A 14,484-nucleotide genomic window follows, 5' to 3' on the forward strand; every position below is an offset into this window, starting at 1 on the left:
TTTGCTGATTTTTATATTGTTACATTGATTTCCTTGACCACATTCACTACCTGTCTCCATATTTAAATAGAATCGTGTTACATGTATTCTTTGAAAAACTTTCAACATTATATGTAAGATTCATCCAGGTAGATGAATGCAGCTGTTGTGATTCATTTTTCACTGATGCATGAACGCTCCAGTGTATTAACATACCATATTTTATTTTCCCAATCAGCTATCGATGGACACGGATCTCCGTGTTTCCAGTTTTGTTGTATTTATGACACACTGCTGTGAATATTCTTGCACACGTTTCCCTGGAGAGATGGGTTTGCAAATGTTTTCTTTGGGAACTGTCACCTAGAGATGGAATTACTGGCTTGTCCAGTCCCACTTGTTCAACTTAACTAGGTTTTTATAAGATATCTTTAGGTTTTATATACTTTCTCATAATTTTTTAAAAATTTGTTTTCTCTTTATTATTTTAAAAGTCATTCCTTTTTTTAACTTTTAAAAAGTTAACATGATTTTCATATAACGATAGGATTTTCATACAGCAATAACACAAGACTTCAACTCAATAATTAATGAGGGAATCAGGATGGTTAAGTTTGGTTCGAGGGAGAATTTGAAGACTGGAGATTTACATTGTTGGTCACAGGAATGCTGAAATGTTGTTGCTAATAGACAACACTGGTTAATGTCTGATAGGGTGATAAAACTATAACCTTGAGGTGAGCTTTTTTTTTTAATCAGAAATCCACCAGTCAACAGAACTTCCTAGTGTGTGGGCTCTAATCAAATAGTAAACAGCAAAGGCAAACACAGATAACTAAATAGATCCTAGGTGAGTTTGTTAATAAAATCGACAGGTCACTCTTCTGTCTTCTTTCCAAGTTGGGGATATTTTTTCTTAACAATGCTGTACTTCGCTTCCAAGTCTTAGGGTCAAAGGAGAATGTATTGAAGTGCTTTGTAAACTGTAAGGTGTCAAATATGTTTTTGTTATTATGGTGGTTTTACAAAGCCCCTTGAATAATCTATTAGAATGAATGCTGATATGGGAAGAGAGTTAATTATTGAATACCTATTTTTTAAACTATTAGGGTTTGTTTTGTTTTGTTTTAAAGATTATTTGAGAGAGAGAGAGAGGAGAGAGGGTGAGCGAGCACAAGCAGGGGGGAGGGGCAGAGGAAGACTCAGACTCCCCGCTGAGCAGGGAGCCCGATGTGGGGCTCCATCCTAGGACCCTGAGATCATGACCTGAGCCCAAGGCAGACGCTTAACCAACTGAGCCACCCAGGCGCCCCTTACACTACTGTTTTTAATTTCATTTCACTCTTACAAAAAGACCGAGAAAACACAGAATCTACTTCAGTTATCTCTGTAAGACTGGGATAGTAGTCGTGCCTGCCTCATTGGGCGGTTGTAAGAATTATTGAGTAATACAGACTGACTGCTAAAAACAGTGCCTGGTATACAGTCAATATGCAAGAAGTGGNAGAGAGAGAGAGAGAGAGGGTGAGCGAGCACAAGCAGGGGGGAGGGGCAGAGGAAGACTCAGACTCCCCGCTGAGCAGGGAGCCCGATGTGGGGCTCCATCCTAGGACCCTGAGATCATGACCTGAGCCCAAGGCAGACGCTTAACCAACTGAGCCACCCAGGCGCCCCTTACACTACTGTTTTTAATTTCATTTCCCTCTTACAAAAAGACCGAGAAAACACAGAATCTACTTCAGTTATCTCTGTAAGACTGGGATAGTAGTCGTGCCTACCTCATTGGGCGGTTGTAAGAATTATTGAGTAATACAGACTGACTGCTAAAAACAGTGCCTGGTATACAGTCAATACGCAAGAAGTGGTGGTTCACTGAGTGTTTGATCTGTTATTTGAATACTTCTACTGAAGCTTATTTTTCTTTGATACCAATATATTCGATTCCTAGAAATTCTGTTGGTTTTTAGTTTCTGCCTTTTTTTTTTTTTTTATAATGCCTTATTCTGGTCTTATGTTTTAAATTCCTTTGCCTTTAATCTTCTAAACATGCTTATGGTCTTTCTTCAACACTGTTGTTATGTAAAATGTCCTGTTGTGTCTACAGCTTCTCATAGCCCTTGTTTAATTTTTTTTCCTAATTAAAAGATTTGCTCACTGCTGTAACTCCACACGTCCTCAAGCAAAATAAGTCTTAGTCCCTACAGTTAATTTTTTAAAATCCTAGATTATTAACTGGAAATGGCTGACTTCTTCAGACCAGTTGGAAACTGAGAAACTCATGGTGTCCTTAAGAGCCTTGGGAAGACAATGTCTCCCCTGTCTAGCTTTATTTTACAACACATGGATTTGCAGCTTGGCCTACTTCACTTCTAGAATCACCTGTTTTATGTTTCCAGGCTATTCCCCCACGCTGGACACCAGTATTCATTTGGATGGATGTCCGCTATGTAATGCAAATATAACTCTGGGCCAGTTAGCGCTTCCCTGAGTCTGGGTTTTCTTCTCTGTGAAAAGAGAATAATAGGGACGTGCGGTTTAATTACCGTGTGCTGTGGTGTCTGTCATAGTGTAAGCACCCTGTCAGCTTTTACTGGTATTATTTTTCTTTGTACTACTCTTTTGTACAAATCCAATGCAGCCTGATAGTACAACCATTGCAACAGCTGAGTCCCTGTGAACTCCCTGCCCTCTCTGTGGTGTCCCCTAATCTGGCTGTGTCTGGCTCTGCCATCTTGTTTTTCCAGCTTGCTGGTTGACCCCTGTGTACACCATGCTCATAGATGGAGTTTGCCTAATTTCAACAACCCCATTCTTGGTGGCCTCTGACCAAGTGCTCTTGCCATCCTTCAGAGCTCAAGGTTCCATGACCTTTATGAAGAAGGCTTTTGACCAAGTTTAATGCACATTGATCTCTTTTGAATTCAAAACCCTCCATGGAGAGCACTGTGGAGCATAGCGTTCTCAGGATTTGGGGTTTCATTCATGGCGTGGTTATGGGTGTCCACCTAACTAGACTAACCATTTTCCCATAGGAAAGGAACATGGCATGAATCTAATGTATATATGTTACCACCAGCTATAAGTAGAGACTCTCACATGTTTAAAATTTTTGCCTTTTAGTATGTATTTAGGGGAAATTCAGGGCCTGGCTTATGCTTGTGTCTCTTTGTTTCTGCCAAGTATTTCCTTGGTCACCAGGCTGGGATCACTTCATTTAAAAAAAAAGATTTTTTTTTCAGACTGGGGGCTCCTCGATTATTCAGGTAGTATACATAAATTCCAACCCAAGTGATGACAGACTTGTGGTCATGAATTCCAGGATTCTTTGAGGTGGGAGCTATTGAAGGAATGAAAACTTGAGGAATAAGGGGGAAAAAAGGGCATGGTGGTGCTGGACTCTTGGAATTAGTGGGTTATCTTTGCTGTTAACCGTGGTTAGCCAGGAGCTCAAGCTGGGTGGTGGTGGGTCTTTAGGACACATGTGATTCAGTCACTGTGTTTTGGGGTCCATAAGAAGAATGGGGGGCAGGTATGCTGTTTCCAGAGTACAGACACAGAAATTGAAGCCCAAAGGAACACTGGGCCTGGATCTAGGTTCTCTGGGGACTCTGTTCTGCTTGCCAAAGAGATAAGATGATGGAGGGAGGGGCGCCTGGATGGCTCAGTCATTAAGCATCTGCCTTCGGCTCAGGGCCTGATCCCAGGGTTCTGTGATCGAGCCCCGCATCCGGCTCCCTGCTCTGCTGGGAGCCTGCTTCTTCCTCTCCCACTCCCCCTGCTTGTGTTTCCTCTTTCTCTGGCTGTTTCTCTCTCTGTCAAATAAATAAATAAAATCTTTATTAAAAAAAAAAAGATGATGGAGGGAAGGCAGGCAGTCTTCACCGGTACATTCCTGCCCATTCCAAACCCATCTCTGGACCTCTCTGCACTTCCCTGAAGACCTGGATCCTATCTCAATTCTTCAGAGGAGAAACAAATCCCCTTTTATGTGTGCAGTATTTTCAAATTGCTGAGCATTTTTGAGGATGTTGTTTTCCAGCAGTGCTGTGGGGCAAGCAAAATGAGTACTCTGATCCCAGTTTTATAGATGACATATCTGAGAATCTGGGGCTCCGGCTGGTGACAGGGTTTGCTCTGAAGACCACACCTTCAAACGGTATGTCTGGGTTTTCTAACTACCGTTTTTTGTCATCCCCAGCTTTGGGAGCAGAGAGGTACTTAGAATGCAGACAATAATGGATTATCTTGTGGTTTCTATTAAGGTGAAATTCACAGGACATACAATTTGCCACTTGAGAGCGGACATTTTGGTGGCATTTAGTGCATTCACAACGTTGCATGACTAACACATCTACTTTTCCTCACTCTTTGCCTGGGATTTTTGTGCAGAATAAGAGAGAATCTGTGTAAGACATCCAGCTCAGGGCCTTGTGCCCTCGCAGGGCTCAGCGAATGTAGCCTGTATTACTGGGCTCTCTCTAGGGCAGGCTCCAAATTCCGGGAGTGTAGAAAGAAGAATTCTTCCCTGAAGTTAGCACTTTGAGAAAATCAGGTTGTGGATAAATGAAGTATTCATGTCCCAATCCTTTTTTTTTTTTTAAATAGACATTTCAAAGTTTCTCTCTTCCAGATAACTTTCCTCGAGGAACTCCTGTTCTCAGAGCGTCAGACACTTGTACCTACCAATGCACCAGAACAGAACTGTACCATGTCGTGGAGTTTCTTGTTTCTTTGTAGGAGTCTGTCTTCTCACCCAGGTGGTGACACACACAGCCTTGGAGGTGCCACGATGCTCCACACTGTCCTGGGCACAAAACAGCTGTATAAAAGCTAGGTGTTGGATTGTACCGGAATGGTGGTCAGCCCGCTCCAATATTCCAGCCACCACCTGGTGGCCAGCATTTTCCCCTATTTTTTTTAATTTTATTTTATTTTTTTAAAGATTTTATTTATTTATTCGACAGAGATAGAGACAGCCAGCAAGAGAGGGAACACAAGCAGGGGGAATGGGAGAGGAAGAAGCAGGCTCACAGCAGAAGAGCCTGATGTGGGGCTCGATCCCAGAACGCCGGGATCACGCCCTGAGCCGAAGGCAGACGCTTAACCGCTGTGCCACCCAGGCGTCCCTCCCCTATTTTTTAAATAGTGGGTTTGGAGACTGAGGATCTGCTCCTCAGCCTGACTGAGACCGGTCTGTGTGTGTGCAGTTGGCCCTCGCTCGGGCAGCTCTGGCTGGGACAGGACATGAATGGCTCCCGCTCCCACCCTTGTGTCGCACAACAGATGGAAAGCAAGAGCTTCAAGCAGGCTGACCCGAATAGAATGACTTTGGACTTTATTTAAATCTGGCAATTCCAGGCACGTAGGCCCCAGACCCCAAGGAGTCGTGACTGTCCCTTTGGCATCCAGTGTTGCCAGGTGTTGAAGCAAAGGCTCTCTGCGGTGGCCACGGTGGCTGAGGTAGAGGGCCGGTGAGGAGCGTGGCTGGGGATTTTCGGGTGAGCGCCTGCACATGGCGGGAGGCTTAGAAGCTCATCGTGTTCAGGCTCGTTGGAGGAGTTTCCTGCTGGCGACCTCTGACGGCTCTCCAGACCATCATGGCGCCCACCCCAAGGACAAGGCCGCCTCCTGCCGCCACTGGCACGGCCCAGGAGAGCACGTTGGGGTCCGCTTCAGACCGGTCTTGGAGGAGCTGACTGTTCCTCAGGGTGTGGAGGTAAGGGCTTTCCTGGGGGAGGAAGAAGAGAGGGTCAGGGGCTAAGGGCCTCAGAAAACCATCCATCTGCTCACCGTAGGCTTGCGTAGTCCCTATTCCCAGTGATGGCGCGATAACCTTGCGCATTTTCACAGCTCATCCCTGTTTGAAAGGCTCCTTCATCTACACTGTGCCCAACCCTTCTGAACAAGGATGGGTCTCCGAAGTGGCCAATATCCCACTATAACCTCCTTTCGGTTTCTCACCAGCATCCCTTCTGTCAACCTGATTTTGAAAGATTGGGAACAGATAGGCAACCAAAGGAAGAGCGTCCTGGGGGCTGCAGAACCCCCACCTCTGCCTCTTCTAGGCCACCACTGGACAGCTGTCCCCATCCTCCGACCTCAGAGTGCCCGGGTCAGTGTTGAAGGACAGCTGGGCCTGCGGTAGGTTAGAGAACGGAGCATGAGGAGGGCCCGGACTGGAGATGTTTGGGCCTGCCTCCCTGGAGTGTCTCCTTCCTCCAAGAACACGAGCGTGGAGCCCTGGGTAGGAGCTGGGAGAGTGCCGAAGGGTTCAGATGTGGCCACTCTCTCTGCCCTGTCGGCCAGTGGGCCATGTTCAGAAACCATCACATCACCAAAGAGCCTGGGTCGTGTCTTTTGAGAGGTGTATACAGAAAACAGACCAACACAGGTGTGTTCGGAGGTGGCTGCAGTAGGGTGAGGAAGGCAAGAGTAGCCCAGGGAGGGCCGCCCCTGAGCCTTGAAGGAATATGGTGATCTCCCGTCGTCGGCAGAGGTGGGGGTGAGCCTCCGGGAGACCCAGACTTGGCAACTGCAGGCCTTGCCTGGGGAGCTGAGCCTTTCTCCAGGAACACAGCATGTCTAAAACTGTAGAGGGAGCTGGGCCTCCCCTCTGGGTGCTCCAGGGGGCAGCTGGGCCCAGGGAAGGGTTTCAAGCGGCCTCCATAAGTGACTTTCCATGTAGGCTGCATGGCGCCTGGCAGCCGTCCCAGGCTGGACAAGGAAGGGAGGGAAGAGCTGGGGAGCATGTTAGGAGCCTGGTCAGCAGTCCAGGTGAGGGCAGTGAGGGAGGAGAGAATGGGGGGGGTGGAAGGGAGGGAGAAGAGCCCAGGCCCTCAGAACGGGCATGCTGTCTTATTTCTCTGCACACCACCACCCATCCCCCAACCTGACCCCTGCCCATTCCTCTGCCTCCCCTGAGCGCCTCTTCCCTGGGAACTGTTGCTTTCTCTCTCCCACACCCTGAGGAGCTGTGACGTCTCAGGGGCCAGGTGAGATTTGAGGGTGGTGGCAGGGAACGAAGGTGTGTGATGATTAAGCTCTCAGGGACCTCCTTTGTGCCCCCCAAGCATCCGTTTTACTCTGGCCAGGACAGGGGGATGCGAGGACAGTTACTCACCGGAGAGGGGCACTTGAGTTTGGTTCGGCTGTGGGTGAAGTTGTTGGAGGTTGTCTTCTGGCCCACCGGCTCCAGCTGAAGAGAGAACGGAGACCGTGATTTCCTCCGCAGTGGGCGAGAGCTCCCTGTGGGACGAGGATCTGAACCGGACTCCCTCCCCCTGCCAGTGGGGGGTCGACACCAGCAATAAATGCAAGATGCCCGGCAGATCCCCGCCGCCAGGAGCTGGAGCTGGACCTGACTTAGGACTCCGAAGGGGCAGGTCAGAGTCCGCCAGGCAGCACGGGACCCTGAGTCTGTGCCCCGGCTTGACCAAGGAGGACACTGAGGCCCAGCAGGGACCGATGGGTCCCAGCACAGTGAGTGGGAGCAGGGGCCTGGCCCAGAACCTCCATTTCCTGCTTCCCCTCTGGGTGGCTGTGATCACAGATGTGGCGCATTTGTAATTTTATAAAACGGGGAGAATCCTATTTACCAACTTCAAGTGTGTGGGGCTAGTCGGCTTCAGAAGAACTCTAAAAACATACTGGGGACTAGACTTGGCTTGTCAACCTCAAGAAATGGAAGTTTCTCACTTAAGCTACTTTGTTTCCACACAGATGCAGAGGTTTACTTGGTGCATCCCTGGAGCAACTGCTGTTCAGAGAGGTTTTGCTTTTAATACTTTTAATCCCGAGACCCTCTGAAAACGAGCTAGAAACTGCTGTACCCTCCTTCCCGGCATCTTCCCAGCCTGCCCCCCGACACGCGGCCAGCACGGAGGACGGTGGGCTCCTGGCGCGCTCACCCCCTCACACATCCTGACTGGGTAGCCTCTGCCCTTAGAATCTGCTTTCCTGCCCGGTCCTGAGCCCCTCTGCTCTGACCCCCAGGTCAGCCTATGAGGGAAGTGCGAGGATACTCTGCCAGCCAACGACCACACCTTGACCGTGACCTTGCTTTCTGTTGTCCTCCAGCTGCTCTGGGCCTGACAGCGGCCCCCCGGTGACCGGCAGAGCACAGTGGACACACCCCGTAGGGTCCTGGCTCTGCTGCTGGGAGCTGTGCGGTGCGAGGCCGGCTCCCGAGCTGCCCGGACAACCCCGTTAGGCTGCTGCGAGCATCAGAGGAGAAGACAAAGCTGAGCAGGAGGTGGTTTGCTCGTGAGTCGTTTCTGCGGCTTAGAGCTGAGGAAGCACAAGCTTCTTGTAATGGACGACCACCGAGAGACCGTACAGGTGCTCAAGGTCAGGCTGGCTGATTCCCTGACCTTCCAGGAACCTGGGAACTAACTGGCACAGAACAAGGTAAGGGTCATGTGGGGCTGAGGACTGTATCGGCTTCTCCCTTTCTCCTGGCTCCTTGTCATCCAGGCACAGTCTGTCTCCCAGCATCCTCCATGAGCCCTTGTCCCCTCCAGCTACCTTCACCAACCCTCCCTGTGCCTCTAGGAAGACTCATTTGTGGTCACTGGCTGCACTTCCTGACCTCCCGTTCCAATGCCCACTCCAGTCAGACTTTGGCATTCTCCATCACTTGACCAAAATTTTCTGGTCAAGGTCACCTTGACCTCCATCTCACCAGACCCAGTGCTCACTTTGTGGTCTTCATCTTGCTTTTCAGAAACATTTGTCAAAGTTGATGCCTCCCTCTTGAAACGCTTGTCTGTCTGGGCTCCCGGAACAGGGCACTCTTCTCCTCTCCTGCCCACCTCCCCCTTCCCCCCTTCTCATCTGTCGCTGGGGTCGGAAGGTGGAGTGAAGGCCCTGGGGCTTGGTGGTTGGTCCCAGCTCTTTCCCACCTATTCTTTTTTGGGAGCTCCTCATCCATCCCATGGCCTCGAATATCCCCTCCCACGAACGACCCCCACAATTTTTTCCTAAATCTCCATTCCTGACCCTGTCTCTGAGCTCCAGACTCAGATTTAGCAGCTTACTTCATGCCTCCAGGAGGATTTCCAGAAGGTAGGTCACACTTATTGGGACTAAAAGAGAACTTTTGATTTTTTTTCTCCTCAAGCTTATTTCCCTCCAGCACCTCAACCATCCACCCGATTTCCTTGACCCCAAATGGAGGAGTCTTCTTTTGTTCCTTTTCTCTGAATTTAAATTCTAGTTAATAAACACTAATATTAGTTTCAGGTGTGCAATATAGTGACTCAACACTTCCATACAACACCTGGGGCTCATCATAAGTGCCCTCCTGAATCCTCATCACTTGTATCACCCATCCCCCCACCCACCTCCCTCTCGTCTTTGTTCCCCTTCTAACCTCCTCCATCAGCCAGTCCAAAACAGATCTCAAATTGGACCCCTTCTCTCCTTCTCCACTGCCATCATCCTGGGCCCATCCGCCTTCCTCTCTCACCTGGGCTCCTGGTCTAATTCCACTCTTCCTTCCCTCTAGTTCAGGGCTACACGGCAGCCAGAGGGCAAACCAGATCCTCTGGCTCTCCTGTTGAAGCCATCCAAGGACCTGGCCCTGCTCTCGCTCACCTCTCTGACCTTGCTCACCTCCCTCCAGTTACACTGGCCCTTCTGCTGCTTGGACACTTCAGACTCATTCCTGACTCCGGGCCCGCACAGGTCCGATTTCCTCCGCCTGGAACACTCTGGCCTTAGCCCTCTGCATGCCTGGCGGGCTCTTCATGTTCAGTTCTCCATTCACAGGTCACTCCTCGGAGACGCCTCCCTCTCCCCCACCATTACTCTGTCACATTACCTGGCTTTATTTATTTATTTTTTAAGCCCTGAACATGGTCAGAGAGTCTTACTAATTTGTTGGGTTTCGTCTGTCCTTTCCCCGTGAGTGCGAGGATGTTGTTTTCTCCAGCACCTGGGGGAGTCCCCACCACACAGTGGTGCTCACTACACGGTTGAGGGAATGGGTTGGTGAACTAGGGGCACAGAATCCTGAGTGGAGCAGCTCAGGCGAGAAGGCCTGGGGCTGGCCATGGGAAATGAACTTGTTTCCCTAGAACCCACCTTTCCTAAGCCAGATACTGCAGATAGCGAAGATGGGGCAAATAACCGGGCTGGGGCAGGCTGCACGGGACTGCTTGGGCCTCTAGTCTGTTCTGGGGATTCAGGGAAGGCTTCCTGTAGGAACTGGCACCTGAGTTGAGTATCAAGTAGGCTATGGGTTAGGAGAAGAAGGTTGGAAGGGCAGTCCACGATAAGGCGATGAGCCAGAGCAGACACACAGACACATGAGCTATACCATGGGTGGTTCTGGAAACTGCACTCCTTACCAGACTGCCCAACGGCCAGAGGGTGGTGGGAGTGACTGCTGGAGAGGTTAACTGGGGCCAACTCTCCGAAGGCCTGGTGTGCGGTGCTAAAGGGGCCTGGCCTTGGAAGTTTGGTCAGATTTTCATTTACACAGATTCCTGTGGCTGCCCTGTGGCAAAGAGGTCTAAGAGTGGTCTGCAAACCCTGTATAATAATATCACCTGAGAGCTTCTGAAACCTGCTGAACCCAGGTGCTACCCCAGACTGATCCAGAATTTCTGGGGATGAGGTCCAGTCCCTAGTGTTTTGTTTGGGTTATTGTTTTCAAGTCAACTTTTTATTGAACTAACATAGAAACAAGTATAAATCATCCGTGAACAGCTGATAAATGGTGGCAAAATGAATGAACTCCTATAAACAGCATCCAGATCAAGGTACAGAATATTGCCAGCCCTCAGGAGCTTCCCCCACTCTCTTCCAGGACTATCCTCCCCCTGTCCCCTAAAGACCATATATTCTTGTTTTTGAAATTTAGACACAGTTGCATGTGGCTGAAGGTTGCTTATTCTCGGTGCTGCAAGGTATCCCATTGTATGAATGTGCCACACGTCGATTATGCATTCAACTGGTGCATATTTGGGAAGCTTCCTGCCTGGGGATCATGAACGGCACTACTGTGAAAATTCTCGCACGCATCTTTCGGTGAGCCCACCGGTATGTTTCTGTTGGGGCATATACATGGGGATGGGATCCAGGGTCACAGGGAATCCAGATGTTCAGGCTTAGTGCCCAGCCAAACCGGCTGCGGGTATCAGTATTCCCCCATATTATTCTAACCTCTGGCCAGAGCTGAGCACTGCTGTCCTCATGGGGGTGGTAAGCCCAGAGCCAGGCACACCAGTTAGGAGGCTCACATGGTCACCCAGCACCGGGGGAGCTGCAAATGTTGGAGGAGAGCAAGATTTCTAGGGAAGAGGGAGTGGGCAGCTGTAGGGGAATGGGGTCAGAAAGAAAGAAGGAAAAAAATGGTAAGAAGATGAAAGAAGGAAAAAGGAAGAGGAAAGCCCTCCCTCGTGCTGCGGGTATTCCTGGTTTTGCCTTTGCAGAAGTCCCTGGAGGAGACACGGTCTGTTGAGTGTGGGGGGCAGGAGATGAAAGAGGCTAAAAGTGTGTGTGTGGCTGCGGTAGGGTAGCCTGTGAGCGTCGGCCAAAGCCTGCAGACGCTATGTCATCGGGCTCTGAGTGAGACGTGAATTCACTGGCTACATATGTGCTGACCTGGTTGGGGGCGGGAAGGCTGGCTGGTGCCGTGGCCAGGACACTAGAAAGAATTTGACGTGGGTTCTAATCCCTGCTCTGCTGCGAACAGGCTGTGTGCTCTGGGGCCAAGTGCTTCCTCTCCCTATATGCCAGTTATAGAGCATTCTGGCTCAAGGACCTGCCAGATCTTCTCGAGTTCTAGTGGCCTATTATCTATGTCACTCTAGGGGTCACCAGAAGGAGGCGAGCTGAAAAGTTGGCATGATGTAACGGGTTTATATCTGAGATGGTTTTGGACGAAAACATGGAACTATATCATTACTTCTCCAAATTATATAGCACAGGATAAGACACTCTTAGATGATTTCAGTTTTGTTTGTTTTGCTTTGTTCTGTAAAATTAGGGGCATGGCTGGGAGCCCTCGACAGGCCGGTGGTGTTGCCAATATGGCTCCACGGCAGTGCTCACCTTCTGTTTTCCTACCTAATCCCCTCCCACTTGCCCTTATGTATAAAAGCCTCTCGCCTGGGCCAATGGGGAGAACCATGGAGACGGAGACGCTTTGGAAGAGGAGGCCAGAACTGTGTTGTTAATTCCTGCAGAAAGAGACCAACAGGCCTGATTGTGTTCAGGTCCTCGATCTGGCCATCGTGCCCCAGAAACTCCCAGTGCACCTGGGCATTAAGCAGGCTGGGAGTGCCACCAGGTAGTAAGACCACCCATCCCCTGATGGAAATGCTGGTCCTTCTTAGAATCTGTGGATTCCCCTGAGATTTTAGGGGGACAAATGGGACTGTGCACAGATACCTATTCTTGGGGGGGGGCGTTTAAAAGGAATGAAGTCACGGGACTCCACCCGTAAAGGACAACTGGACTTCAGAACTGCTCTCAGGAATTATATTGTGCAAACTTTGGTGCACAAGATTCCCGTGGAGGTTGGGTGGGAGGGAACTCAACGGTGTTTTGACTATAGTTCCGAGTCCTGGGCTGACAGTGTGTGACGAAAGCTTTAGGAGTGGGCAGAATGTGGTGTCAACAGCAGGAAAACAAAGGGAGAAGGAAGGCTGAGTCTGTGATTAACTGGGCCAAGGATGCTGGCATGCGGCTGGGGGAGAGGAGGTGGGGTGGCGAAGGGGAAGGCGGCGCTGGGCACACCGGGCGAGGCGGCAGGTGTGGGAATATTCGCACAGAGGAATCCTGGCACAGAGGCAGCCAGCCCAAAACTGCAGTAAAAGCAAGAGTGTGGATTTGTTTAGTCACCATGGGAGAAATGGGGGAATGCAGGTTGGGGAGGGGATTGGGTTACCTGCTGAGCCGAGATCAAAAGAAGCCACTGGATTGGAAAGGCTCTGCACAGCAGGATATAGCTTTTGGGGTTACTGGTCAAGCTCTGTGCCAGCAGAGCGGGTTGTAGAGGAGTGGATGGCCCTAAGAGGCAAGCCACAAGGCCAGGTGGCCCTGGGGCCCCTCGGCGCTATGTGTATTTCCTGAGGTCCCCATCAGAAAGGACTGGAATAGGTTTGACAGCCTGGGGAAACAGACTGGGTGGCTTTTCTTTTTGATGCTTCAATAATCATCAGGAATGTGTTGAGACTAGGGTAATGGGGGCTGGCATTCTCTGAAGGCTAATGATTGTGCTGGGCCTATGGGACCTTGATTTTCTGAGATCCATGTCATTTTCATTGTTCTTTATTGATATTGACACAGAGGACCAAAGAGAGAGCATTTGTTCAAGGTCACACAGTAAAGGGTTGAAGCCGATTTCATCCTGTTTATCTGATTACAAAATTATAGCCCTCCCATCCCCCCGCCAGTACTGGAAAATTGCTCAAATAATCGAATCTGTCAGGACAAAGAAGTTGTGCCACCGTTTTGAGTTCTGGGGAGAAAGGAGCTATGTCCACCAGGTTTTTTGTTTTGGGCAATGGTCAACCCCCTTGGGTGGCCCCTGGACGCAGCCCACCAGGCGCTCAGGCACTCACCATGTTGTTCCAGAGTGCGATGGCCATCTCGGCATGGCCGCGTTCTGAGAAGTGGAAACAGTCCTCGGAGAAGAAGGTGAGGTCAACGCCCCCTCTCTGTGACCAAAGGCAAAGGGATTACATTCCTGGGGAGAAAGGTTACCCGCCCCCCCCCGCCCCAGCCTCTAGTTCTGCTGCCACCTGGCTCAGGACAACTGGACTTCAGAAACTCCCCTTTAGGAACTTTTAAAAAGACCTGAATTGTGGCCACCCACAGTCCATCCCTTGTCCTTCCACATGCCTGCCCTCACCGATGAAAAAAAAATTGTTAGGAAGCTTTCCATTCTATCCCAACCTAGCAAATAGCAGGGCCAGGCCTGGGGAGCTTGGTCACTGATAATTTTCTCCTTTTCTTTCCAAGTATATCTAAGTTCCAATCATATGGAAGGAAGGACATCACCTAAGAAGAGCCCCTCCACACGCACCTCCCAGAAATGCCTGCACTTACGCTGTTCAGGGGGACAAGAGTGTTTTGGAAGAAAGGCTGCACGACCACAGTGAAGTCCTCACGCTGCAGGTACTGGGGCCCGTAGGACAACCTGGAGATGCCACTCTGCGAAGTGGGGAGAGGTTCCTCAGCCCTCCTGGCAGGGCTGGCCAGACGAGCTCTAGTCCTGCCACCTCGGGTTGGCTGTGATGGGGGCAACCACACACTGCCCCCAGTCCCCCAGCCAGAGGTGACTTCAAGGAAAACTCTGGTGCACGTGCATGTGCTCACGCTATCTGCACCCAGGCCTGAGCACCACCCGTTCTGAAGTCTCTGGGAGGCTGGGTCCGAGCCTCCGATCGGACTGCGTGGGCCAGAGGCCTCCCCTAGTCTCACTGCATGAAGAGCTGAATTAGAACGTGCCATTCCAGTTCAGATCCAGCTCAGCTGGGAAGCATTTCAACCCCC

General features: G+C 50.2%; 1 protein-coding gene across 1 annotated transcript in view; it reads right to left on the minus strand.

The window, feature by feature from the left end:
* Positions 1-5,297: 5,297 nt before the first annotated feature.
* PLB1 (phospholipase B1) overlaps positions 5,298-14,484 on the minus strand; it is a 99,773-nt gene continuing 90,586 nt past the window's right edge. The window contains exons 56-57 of the mRNA XM_034657298.1: positions 7,100-7,174; positions 5,298-5,707 (exon numbers count right to left, since the gene is read on the minus strand). Of these exons, the coding sequence (XP_034513189.1) occupies positions 5,504-5,707; positions 7,100-7,174 (279 nt within the window). The 3' untranslated portion in view covers positions 5,298-5,503. The remainder of the gene's footprint in view (positions 5,708-7,099; positions 7,175-14,484) is intronic.

The sequence above is a fragment of the Ailuropoda melanoleuca genome, chromosome 4 (genome assembly GCF_002007445.2).
Source record: "Ailuropoda melanoleuca isolate Jingjing chromosome 4, ASM200744v2, whole genome shotgun sequence".
In the NCBI taxonomy this organism is placed as follows: Eukaryota; Metazoa; Chordata; class Mammalia; order Carnivora; family Ursidae; genus Ailuropoda; species Ailuropoda melanoleuca.